Raw genomic sequence first — 12338 nt, forward strand, 5'->3', positions numbered from 1 at the left:
CTGTAATGTAAAGCAGGTAAGAGCAAGAGGTAGAGCTGTTTGTGGCATGGTATCAAATCTGTGAAGCATATGTGAAAATCATTAAGGCTTCCGTATGTTAAAGAGAAAAAAGTACTGAATACATTCCAAATAGACTACTGTTTATTTGTAGGAGATTCTTCCTTACTTCTGGGCTAGAGGGCGTGATTACGACAAGAAGGTTTATATTCTATTGATTATTTGAATACTCACAGGTATTCATCGGTAAGAGCTTCGATCCCGATGACTTCCCAGGCTCCTTTTGTAATAAACGTGCAGTCCTGGAAGGATTTTTTTAAAAAAGAGATTAATCAAAGTGGAGAAATAAAGAATTTATATCAGGAATTCAGAAAATCTTGGGTTTTCTTGTTGGGTCTCTATCCCATCCCACCCCACCCCATATGCCATTGAGGAATTTGAGTTAATCTATTTGTACACATTGATCAAATTTACCGAATGACTTCCACTTCAAGTCAGGTTCAGGAAAAAGACCAACCTGAACTAAATTATGTAAAATACTCACATTATTATCTATTGGGAAACGACAAATGTGTCTGTAGCCCTCTTCATTACTGATAACCTTGTAGAAGCTAGTACCGTCAGATGTGAAGTGAGGTTCTGAAGGCCTAAACTAGAAAAAGAATGGAAAACAAAAAACATATTAAAGCAAATTAGTCTCGTTTCTGTAGCAGCTTCAGTTTTAGAAAGTCCTTTCCAACACCTATGCTCAAAAATCCATGTTTCATTTACTTGCCAAATGAAACGAGTGTTTCAATAGAAAATTCTCCTTCTATAAGAAAGGGAGGAAATAACCTAAGTCACAGGACCTCTTTTGTGCGGAGGAAACAAGAGAATCCACGTAAAGAGGTTCCCCGCAGAAGCAGGACACTCAATAAATGCAAGTGGCTACTGTTATTCTGGACAGTTTCTCCTTATGGAGGGCACTCTAAGGCTTCTGACTAGAAGTGCTCAAAAAATAGTATTAGCCTTTCAGTTTCAAGACGTGAATTCCCTCAGCGTCACAAATGGGCTTGACTGAAACACACTGCTCATTTTTTAACAGTTTCAGGTTAGAGGTAGTTTCTAATTTCGGGAGGGGGTAATTTTATTTTATTTTTTCTGTTCGTTACATGCATTTCTTTTTGAAAGTCAAACTTAAGTAACCATTTTTGGACCAGATTCCATAAGGAATAAAACCCAAAAAACTCAGTGCCGTCGAGTCGATTCCGACTCAGAGTGACCCTATAAGACAGAGTAGAGCTGCCCCATAGAGTTTCAAAGGAGCACCTAGCGGATTCGAGCTGCAGACCATTTGGTCAGCAGCGGTAGCACTTAACCATTACGCCACCAGGGTTTCCTCCATAAGGAATAGCTGTCATGTATTTCAAATGGAAACATTCACATAGCTATCATTTTTGTTATAAGCCTCTTCATTTTGTTAAATATACTCAACAATTTATAAAAAAAAACATCGTTTCTACAAACATAGAACCAAATTTCCACTTTTTACAGTTCAATAAGAGATAGTACTCAGTATTCTGTTGTTCAAGCAGAACAGTGCCTTTCCAGCCTGAAAGGAATATGTTGCTTTATGACTGCGACTTCCTTGCTACATTTGGGAGCAGGTAAGAGATGGTCTTTTAAAATTGTTGGTTCACTTCACCCTCGATGTTTCCTCTCTCATCAAGCTCCCATTTTGGGAAAGAAGAAAAATGCTTCCTTCTTCTATTTAGTGATTCAAAGCGAATTCATTTATGGAGCAAGCTGAGGCGTGCAGTACACTTGGTGTTCTCATTACAGAGCTCTGAAACACATTCCCCTCTCTAGACCTGTGTTCACAGCCTTATCTTTTTAATACATTTCCCTGTTTCCCCTGGATGGAGTTGTGCCTAGTAGAAATGTGTGAAAAGTGGCATCTGTCTGGTTAAATACAGAGAGGAAAAAACATATTTTTTTCCGAGAGTCGTGAGGAAGTGTAGCGTGTCTCTTGCCATGGAGGAAACCACTTTTCATGTTGGCAAACCTCTCCCCTCTGCCCAATCAATGCCTAAAGAAAAAGGACTTGTAAATGCTATCGGAGCTCCGAGCCCAGCTGGAAGGGGTTGTGTTCCTAGACCAGGGGGCCTCACTTCTATGACTCAAGAGGTATATAAATCTTTATATTTCTTTGTGCCACTTTTTCCCCTCTTAAAGGGAGCTTAAAACAGAAATGGTCATAAGAATTAGGTGAGACTTTATCTTTCAGGCAATGTGCCATGATGGCTGGAATTCCTTTATTGAACTTGTTTCATTCCATGGTTTTATAGTAATGTGGTTGCTTATTCTCCCCACTGTGTAACGCAGTGGGAGGGGAAAACATGAGAAATTTCTGAGGGTCACCACACTTCCTTGGATTAAAAAAAGGAAGTTCTGCATCTGGGTGCCTAGTAAAGTGTGAACCCACACGAGTATGATTTTTCCCAAAGATAGTTGCATAGCCAGTGTTCTGTGTATGCCCCTGAGTTTCTGCCGGATGTAATCACATCTCCTCAGGCATTTGTGCAGGCTGTGGATAGAAACCATGTTTTCTGCCTCTAAAGCACATAACTTCAAATATGAGGTCAACGAGCACATTCTGTATCTTGGATGTCTTTCAGCAATGGTTGCTTTTTAACTTACTGAGAGCTACAATTTGCCTAGAATGTATTTTATTTGTTCTTCTTTTGATTTTTCACTTGCTCCCTCATGCTTTCCAACTAAATATGTTATACATTCTCCATAAAAAGATATCTCTACGGTAGCCTGCAAATATTTTGAGAAATAGGTCAACTAATATTTCCATTAACAACTAGTAACATAGGGCCCTAGTTGTGACCATCTATATATTATTTAGCTCTGAGTATCTAACCCATATTACATAAAATCCCATAACTCTTAAACACTTACTCTTCCAACCCAGCCAGTAGTACTCGTTTCAATGTGTTGCCTTGCCTAGGGAGGGAAAAATACAATGACAGTGTTTCAAAGAGACGTGAGATGATGAATTCTTTTCTTTAGCCATAATTTATGGTAATAGAAGCAAGAGCGTACTTATAATAAAAGGGTTGAACACTACCTTCATTCATCTATTTTTTGTGTGTGTTAATGTCTTTATGTAAATACATTAGATCATTTACATCTTTCACCTAGAGCTCTGTCCTGACTGCAGGCCCATCGACTGCCCTTGAAGCTCCACTGGCACTTTAAATTTGACTGAAAGTAACTTTAACTGTCTTGCCTCCATCCCTACCAGCCCACTCTTCCTCCTTCATTCCTGTCCTAGTTAGTGGCTCGTATTCACCCAAGCAAGAAACCCAGGACTCATTTTAGACTCTTACTCGTTTCACAGTCACTTCTCAGCCCCTGTGGTCTACTTCCTAGACTTCTCTTGTCCTCTTCCACTGCTTCTGCCTTAGTTCACATGTCCTTGGTTCTCCCTTGACCCATTGCCATATTCTCCTCACTGGAGACTTTGCTGCTATTCTTTCCTTCCAGCTTGCTCCCCAACCTTGCCCAGCCCTCAGCTGACCCCCAACTGGCAACTGATAGAGCTTTTACAAAAGCAAATCTCATTAAAATGTTCTACTGTTTAAAACTTTGAAAAACTCCCCACTTCTTACGAGATAAGCTCAAACTCCTCAAATTGGCACCCAAGCCTCACTACTGTGTCTCCCCCAGCCCTTAGTCATGTGTACCCACGGTCCCTGCAAGCTCCAAGCTACTTCCCACCACCATGCCTTTACACAGCCATCTGCTTATATTATCTGCTAGCATAGTGCAACTTATCCAGACAGCACCATATCTCTCCCATGCTAACCTCCCTACTCCAGTCCATCTGCCCCCAATAGGTTTAATCATCTTCTTATAATCAAGGCACAGAGGGGAAAAAAAATTTTTTCCCCTCTGTGCCTTGATTATACCATTTTACGGCACAATGCCCTGATATTACAGTGATTTAATTGGCAGGAAGCAAGGGGCTTGTATTTTTTGGCTCGAATTCTGGCTATGTCACATTACCTGAGCAAGCCATTTACCCCCACTGCCTATCTCCCCTCTGTATGGTATGCTGAAAGTGTTCAATAAATGGTAACAGTTATTATTTATTTTCATAAAGGCATTCCTTACTAGAACATACACATTTTGTAAACAGGCATGCTGACTGATTTTTTTTTTTTTATTATTCAGAGCTTAGAACATAATACCCATTGCCATTGAGTCGATTCCCACTCATAGCGACCCCATAGGACAGAGCAGAACTGCCTCATAGGGCTTCCAAGGCTGTAATCTTTACAGAAGTAGACTGCCGCATCTTTCTCTTGAGGAGCGGCTGGTGAGTTTAAACCTCCAACCTTTTAATTAGCAACCGAGTACTTTAATGCTGTGCCACCAGGGCTCCTTGGAACAGAATAGGCATTCAATAGTAGGCATAATAAACAAATGAATGAATGCCTCAAACTACGGGGTACTGGATTTTCTGAGGTGAGAATCTGCCCTGTGTCCAACCGGGATGGGGGCAGGGAGGGGAGGTATGTAGGCACAGGGCCTGTTACCAGGAAAGGCAGCTTCCAGAGGTGTCCTTGTGATGTGCCACCTTCTGGCAGGTTCCACCTCTCCTAAGGCAGCTGGGAGTCTAAAACACACCCACAGGCTCCCCAAAGGCCTTTAATCCTACTCCAGCAGTCTGGCTGGACCTCCTAGTCTCCTGGCCAGAAACCCTCAGCACATCAAGTTAGGATTAACACTTAAATTTACTTCAGTGTTGCCACCATCTGAAAATAGACTGGTTGGTAGTTATCAATTTAAATTCTAAAGCTGTTTACTGCTTAAAAATAGTCATAGTACAGTAATGATTTATAGTCTCTTCGCCTATCGTTCCTCATTCCATGTATTTTCTCTATGGAAACACTGTTCATTGAGCTGCAGTCCCTGGTCCTCTTTGACTTCTTGAATTTTGACATCAGGTCCTATCTTCTGGGCTTCTAATCACTCCCCTTCCCAGTGATAGCATCTATAATTAAAACAGTATTACTAGTGAGTAAAGGTGAAATAGAGGTACCACCAGATACCAAATTGTCTAAAAATTAGTCATAACTTACCCACTTCCTCTGGATCAGACACAGAATCAGAAAGAATAGAGTCTCAAACCTCATTTCCTGATTCCCAACATTCATTCTTTCCCTGATCTCACAGAGCGCTCCGATCCCATGTAGCTTTAGGAGCAGAACGTCTCCATTCAGTCTTACCACTAGGCATGTCCACCTTTCAACGGATTTGTCATAGTCACAGATATCCATGATAGAATAGTTCTGAACCCTCCTGAGCCACTGCAAAGAAATTCTTTCTTGGGTTACCCAAGTCACATCACACAAGTAATGATCCCTGGAACAAAGAAGAAAAGAAAGGAAGGAAGGTAGGGAGGAAGGAAGGAAGGAAAGGAAGAAAAATAATTATTTCTAGAGATTGATACATATAGAAATTTTACTCTGTAACACTGAAATCAATCTTAATGGGAAGTACAATTTTAAAAGTTTGTTGCAACCAGTTTAATACCATAATATTCACCTTTCCTTAAAACTTAAAGTGCAGTTCAGCTTTGAATGAAAATTAAAATAGATCTAACAGGAAAAACAGTTGCTAACATCCTATACGTGACTCCAATAATGCTTTCAGGATTTATCAAGTCCTTAACCTGGCCTTTGCAGTGCCAAATAGTCAAGGGTGGTGTTTTCCCATCTCCTTTCTGCAGTCTTAAAGGAACGATACAGTGAGGCCAAGGATATTGTCTGAGATTTGAGTATTTTCTGGTAATTTGATGTACTTCTCTAGGAAATTTTTCCTATTAGGATGAAACTACAGCTGACCTTTTTCTCAACTTCATTTTCAAATGGAGAAAAAATGGACTCACACCTCCACAGACTTTGAAAAACAAAGAATTATATTCTAAAAAACTGTTCTCCAGAGTCAAAACATGAACCATGTGATGAAATTAGAGGAACCCTCTGGTATTTTAACACAGATTTATACAAGCAGAGGTATCTCTAGCATTGCATCCTCCCCCAGCACCTGCCTTTAAAAAATTTTTTGGAACCACTTTCTGGTTTATAGCAAAATGCATGGAACTCATCATTTACTTTCCTGCTAGAGTGCTAACATTATTTGCTCCGGATAGCCTTTTATGTTTTTCTCTCAGTGTGACTTTGAGTGATTATTCTTAAATCGCTCCTCTCCAGTGTTTACATAAAGGCTTCCTCCCTTTTGTCAGAAGATTCCAATGGAATGTTGTACCTTATATTTCCTTATATCCTCCTCCCCAGTCTGGTCTTATGGCCGTATCTTCCCTCTCCCCGCACCACCCACACTGCAAATGGCGTCTCTCGCTGTGCTGTTCCCTTCAAAACCTGTATCCACCACTCGTCTTGTCATTTTGTGATCCCTGCTTGGCTGCAAGCTCTCTGAGGACAGGGCCCATGTCTGCCTTGTTCTCAGGGGTATCCCCAGGGGGAAGCAGAACGACCGGCACAGAGACGCAGGCAGTGCCTGTGGAATGCAACACTGAAGGAAGGAAAAAATCCTTTCCCGACTTTTGTGTCCCAAGTAGCTCTGTCCTTCCTCAGAATTCACAGATGACTTCCTGTCTCCACACTTGCTTCACAGACACTATATATTTGAGAATGTGGGATGGATCAGACTCAGGGCAAATCAATTTAATTCCCCTTACAGCTTCACTACCCCCTTTGACAGCTGAGGGCACTGAATGGGTTAGAGGGCTGGGGGTCTTTGGACCTCTATGCTGCCCTCTCCACACAACACCTGTACTGAAAGAAGTTGACACCTCTGTCATGTGGCACCAAAGCACAGCATTTCCACAAATATGGACTCATCTCTGGTCCAGTCATTTTTCCTATATATTAAAAACCTGTACACTAGCTTCTCTAAAAGTTAAACATAGAGTTACTGTTTGACCCAGTAATACGACTCCTGGGTCAATACCCAGAAGAAATGAAAGCAGGAATACAGATACTTGCACACCAATGTTCACTGTAGTGTTATTCACAATAGCCAAAAGCTGGAGACAACCCAAGTGTTCATCAACAGATGAACAAACCAATGTGGAATATCCATACAATGGAATATTACTCAGCCATGAAGAGAAATTAAATTCTCATGTATGCTACAACACGGATGAACTCTGAAAACACTATGCTGAGTGAAATAAGTCAGAAAAAAGGACAAATATTGTATGATCCCACCTATACAAAACAGAATAGGAAAATGCATAGAGACCAAAGCTTATTAGCAGCTACCAGGGGCTGGGGGAGGGGGAAATAGGGAGTTATTGGTTAAGGGGAACTGAGTTTCTGTTTATGATGATGAAAAACACTTGGAAATCGAGAGTAATGATGGTAAATGTAATTAATATCACTGAATTGTATGGTTAAAATGGCAGTGTTTCATTATGTATATTTTGCTACAATAAAATTAAAAAAAATAGAAACCTATACATTGTCTTGTCTCAATGGCTGGTAAGCCTCAAACACCCCATGAGATTCCCAGCACCCCCCCCACCCCTTTTGTTCAATCTTGCCCTCTAGCCTGAAACCACTGCTAATCTCCAACTTCCTTAGATCCTAGCTCAATTGTCCCTTTGTCCATGACGCTTTCTGGAAAACCCCCTCCTTCTGCACCACCATCACTAGTCTTAAGGCGTTTATCACAAGCTGCCAGGTTGCAGGGTCTGAGCATGGAATGTCCCTTCCTTACATGCCTCGGAGCAGGGGCACACTTGTCTTATCTGACTCTTCTGCGCTGAGCCCAATGCCAAGGGGTTAAATGAGAAAATGCAAAGCAAATAAATCTTACGCAGGATAGACAATAAATACTTGCAAGGGAAATGGACAAATGAAAAGCATGATAGACAATGAAGCTTTTTTGAATTTGATTTTCTAGACCAGGTGTTTGCAAACATTTTCAGTAAAAGGCCAGATAGTAAATATTTTAGACAAGACACATGTTTTCTGGAACAACTACTCAGCTCTACCACTGTAGCACAAAGCAAGCCCAGACAATGCACAATGCCTCAGTGGATGAATGTGCCTGTGTTCCCATAAAACCTGGAAATTTGAATTTCATGTAATTTTCACAGGTCATGAATTATTATTATTATTATTATTATTATTATTATTATTATTATTATTATTATTATTATTATTATTATGCTTGAACCACTTAAAACTGAAGCGCAGAGAGTTTAAGTAACTTGCGCAAGGTCTCACAACTTGTCTTACTGGAGGACCGTATAAAAACAAAAGGCAGGTGGATTTGGCCTGTGAGCTCTGGTGCACTCACCCTGTTCTACACCAGTGTTTTGTTTTTTTTTTTTTTTAAGGTCAAAAACACTTTGAGAATCTAATAAAAATTATGTACCTCTCTCTAGGAAAAAAAAAAAAAAATGCCTTCCACATACGTGCACACAATTTTCAAAGTTTCTATAGGGTCACTATGAGTCAGAATCGACTCAACGGCAGTGGGTTTGGTTTTTTTGGGTTTTTATAGGGGAAACCCTGGTGGCGTAGTGGCTAAGTGCTACGGCTGCTAACCAAAAGCTCGGCAGTTCGAATCCACCAGGTGCTCCTTGGAAACTCTATGGGGCAGTTCTACTTTGTCCTGTAGGGTTGCTATGAGTTGGAATTGACTCAACGGCAACGGGTTTGGTTTTTTTTTTTTGGATGGACATAGGTTAGGAACCTATGCTCCAGAAATACCCTTCTCCTTTTTTAAAGTGTTATGGTGAGGAGGGGGAAAAAACCTTTTGACATGATTAAGGGGTCACCCAGTACTAAGTAGCTTTATCTACTAAACTGGTGGCGGTCAAGTTGATTCCGACTCATAGTGACCCTACAGGATAGAGCAGAACTGCCCCCATAGGGTTTCCAAAGCTGTAATCTTTATGGAAGCAGACTGCCACATCTTACACCACCAACCTTTCAGTTAGCAGCTGAGCACGTAACCACTTTTCCACCAGGGTTCCTTGCTTTATCTACTATATGCCATAAATTATACTTCGGGGTCAGACACCAAGATATAAAAGTAACTTTTCCCCATTTGAAAATGCTGAGTAATGGAATTTGGGAAGTCAGCCAGGAAACTCACATGTAGGAGGCATCTTCCCTGCCCCCTCCTAGATCAAAGGTTAATGAACCTATGTCCTCCACTACCTTTGTCATTCTCCACAGCCCAGGGTGTACTCTGCACCCTATGAGTACTCAATAAAGGCAGCTTACCAATGGAACGGTCAGTGGTTTTTTTAATGTTCTTGTAAACATACCTTTCTTCAATTGCAGTTTCTCTCAAGGATTAGGAATTAAGGGCGGGGGGGACGACAGAAGGGGGATGCATAACCCAGCGCTGAGCTGATCTAATACGAGGCTGAGATGTCAGAGAGTCATGAAAAAGATAATAAGGAAATCAACAGCTTGATTGTACATTTTACTGAGAGGTGTAAGTTCCCATTTAAGACCAGAAAAACCCAACAAGCAGAATTATAAATATGCTTTGCACTACATGCCAATTTTATTCTGCAAAAACAGAGAGGCAAATATTGAGTAGACTTTTGTTATGTAAGGAAACCTTGGTAGTGTAGTGGTTAAGAGCTATAGGTGCTAACCAAAAGATCAGCAGTTCGAATCCATCATGAGGTCCTTGGAAACCCTATGGGGCAGTTCTACCCTGTCCTATAGGGTCCCTATGAGTCGGAATCAATTTGATGGCAGTGGGTTTTGTTTGTTCTGTAATGGTTGACGGAGGGAGAGAGAGAGAAGGCAGATAGTGTGACCTTCCTCAAACCTGTGACTACTTATCTCAGGTTAGACGCAGTGATTGAACCAGCTGTTCTAACTGCTGGAACTGGCCTAGTCCGAGGATATTTAATGTGGTGTATTTTAGTACTAAAAAAAAAAGCAATGGAGTAATTGCTGGATATAATTTTAAGAATTCACACTCACGTGGAGCCTTCTATGTACCAGGAACTGTTCTAAGTGCTTTATAGAAAGTTCACAACCACTGTATATGGCAGGTACTGTTACAGCTCATGTTTTGCAGGCAAGGAAACTGAAGCACAGAGAATTTAAGTAACTTGCCCAAGGTCTCACCACTGGTCAGCGGTGAAGTCAAGATTCGATCAAGCAGTTGCCTTCAGGTTTCATGTTCTTAGTCACTGTTATATTCCTTTTGTTAAACATTGTTAGTTACCTTCATTCTCTTTCTTCTTTTAAGCATAAAATTCTTCACATAATGAAATTTATTTATTCCCAGAGAGTTGTGTGTAAACTGAGTTTTATAAAGCAAATCATATTTGGATTCACTGAGAGAGACTTGCTTTTGAAAATCAAATTACAGTGAATCTCTTTGTAAAGTGACTTTCCTGTCTTAGCACAATGCTTTGGGTGATATTAATTCCTCTGATTTCTATAAAGTTGTATAAATGTGTTTTTTTTGGTATATGAAACAAACAAAAAAAACCCAAACCCATTGCCATTGAGTCGATTCCAACTTATAGCAACCTATAGGACAGAGTAGAACTGCCCCATAGGGTTTCCAAGGAGTGGCTAGTGGATTCGAATTGGTGAACTTCTGGTTAGCAGCCATAGCTCTTGACCATTGCACCACCAGGATATATTTACTAACTAGAAAGAATATTAGAAAGAAATATGCTGCTAGGAGCAACTGCAGACCCTGGAGTGATTAATTCAGTGAATCACTCAAGGAAGCCAGTGTACTGCCAGTGCTGGCCTTGGACTCCATGCCACCCTCTGCTCTGCTCAGGATGCCAACCTTCTGTGTCCCCTGGCAGTCAGATAGCTGAGGAGAGGAGTGGTTAGGGTGAGATTGAACATATCTGAAGGCTATAGCCCCCACAGCAGGTGAGCCCCCAATCTAGCCTCCTTACTTGCTAAACAGCAGGTGTCACTGACTTCCCAGGGTATTTCAGTTTCATTTATTTATCTCCTGTGTGACAGCCCTGGTGGTGCTACGGTTAAAGCACTGGGCTGCTAACTGAAAGGTCAGCAGTTCGAAACCACCAAAGGTTCCGAAGGAGAAAGATGTGGCAGACTGCTTCTGTAAAGATTTACAGCCTTGGAAAAACCCTATGGGACAGCTCTACTTTGTCCTATAGAGTCACTATGAGTTGGAACCAACTCGATGGCAATGGGTAGTGATGGGTGACAACCCCAGGCCCTGATATGCCTACTTTCTGGACCAAGGGTCATCATCAACTGTTCTGAGGAGGCTTAACAAACAAAGAGAACAAGGGTGAGGCATGTCATGAGCTGGGTGTGAGGGGCATCTGGAGCCATTCAGCAGATACTGGGTATCTACCTCAGTAGAACATACCCTCCCCAATCCTTGAGCTTCAGGCCACAGAATGAGTAAATGACTGGGAGGAGGTAGAAAAGGGGGGTTGCTATGTAAGGTCATTTTGAAGGCCATCTTTGGTACTGGCCCTGTGGACTCCGATTCCACGTACACTAAGTCACATGTACGACACGCCTCATCCACCCATCTATTCATTCATCTATTCATTTATTATACAAATATTGATTGGGCACTTCATATGTCCCAGAACCAGCTGGGCACTAGAGGTACTATTGGAAGATTGGCCCCTTCCTTGTAGAACTTGTCTTACTGAATTCAGTCTTCCCGTGAGTAATGTAAAGTGACTCTAAAACTCATTGCTCTAAATAAAACAAGAGCTTTGTGATTTTATATTATATGCTGCTTTCTCTCAAATACTTTGAACTTTCTAATTGTCATTAGGCCTCCAAAATTGTTGTTAGTTACTGCTGAGTCATCCCTCAACTCATGGTGACCCCATGCACAGCAGAAGGAAACAATGCGCGATTCTGTGTTATCCCCATAATCAGTTGCGTGTCCAACCATTGTGATCCATAGGGTTTTCACTGGCTGATTTTTGGAAGCAGATCACCAAGCCTTTCTTCCTAGTCCTTCTTAGCCTGGAAGCTCTGCTGAAACCTGTTCAGCATCGTAGTCACCCACAAGCCTCCAATGACAGAAAGGTGGTGGTTATGCCTGAGGTGCCTTGGCTGGGAATGGAACCCTGGTCTCCTGTACGGAAGGCAAGAATCCTACCATTGAATCATCACCGACTCCCTTTATGAATAGCCAGTACAAATAAGCAGTTTAACAAATCCACTTTAGCACTAAATCAAGGTGGATAGCAAGGCACAACCTCCCCAATTCAGGGTTCAGCTTGGGCTCTTGGAAAAGCGGACTGGATCCCCTTT

General features: G+C 41.5%; 1 protein-coding gene across 5 annotated transcripts in view; it reads right to left on the reverse strand.

Annotated features, from left to right (window-relative positions):
• The window catches only part of DPP4 (dipeptidyl peptidase 4), a 95354-nt gene that overhangs the window by 32406 nt on the left and 50610 nt on the right, over positions 1–12338 (reverse strand). For all 5 annotated transcript variants that reach the window (XM_049887305.1, XM_049887304.1, XM_049887308.1 and 2 more), the window contains 4 exons: positions 5280–5415; positions 2944–2988; positions 542–649; positions 232–299 (listed from right to left, as the gene is read on the reverse strand). In XM_049887305.1, the coding sequence (XP_049743262.1) occupies positions 232–299; positions 542–649; positions 2944–2988; positions 5280–5415 (357 nt within the window). The remainder of the gene's footprint in view (positions 1–231; positions 300–541; positions 650–2943; positions 2989–5279; positions 5416–12338) is intronic.

This window comes from Elephas maximus, chromosome 6, assembly GCF_024166365.1.
Source record: "Elephas maximus indicus isolate mEleMax1 chromosome 6, mEleMax1 primary haplotype, whole genome shotgun sequence".
NCBI lineage: Eukaryota > Metazoa > Chordata > Mammalia > Proboscidea > Elephantidae > Elephas > Elephas maximus.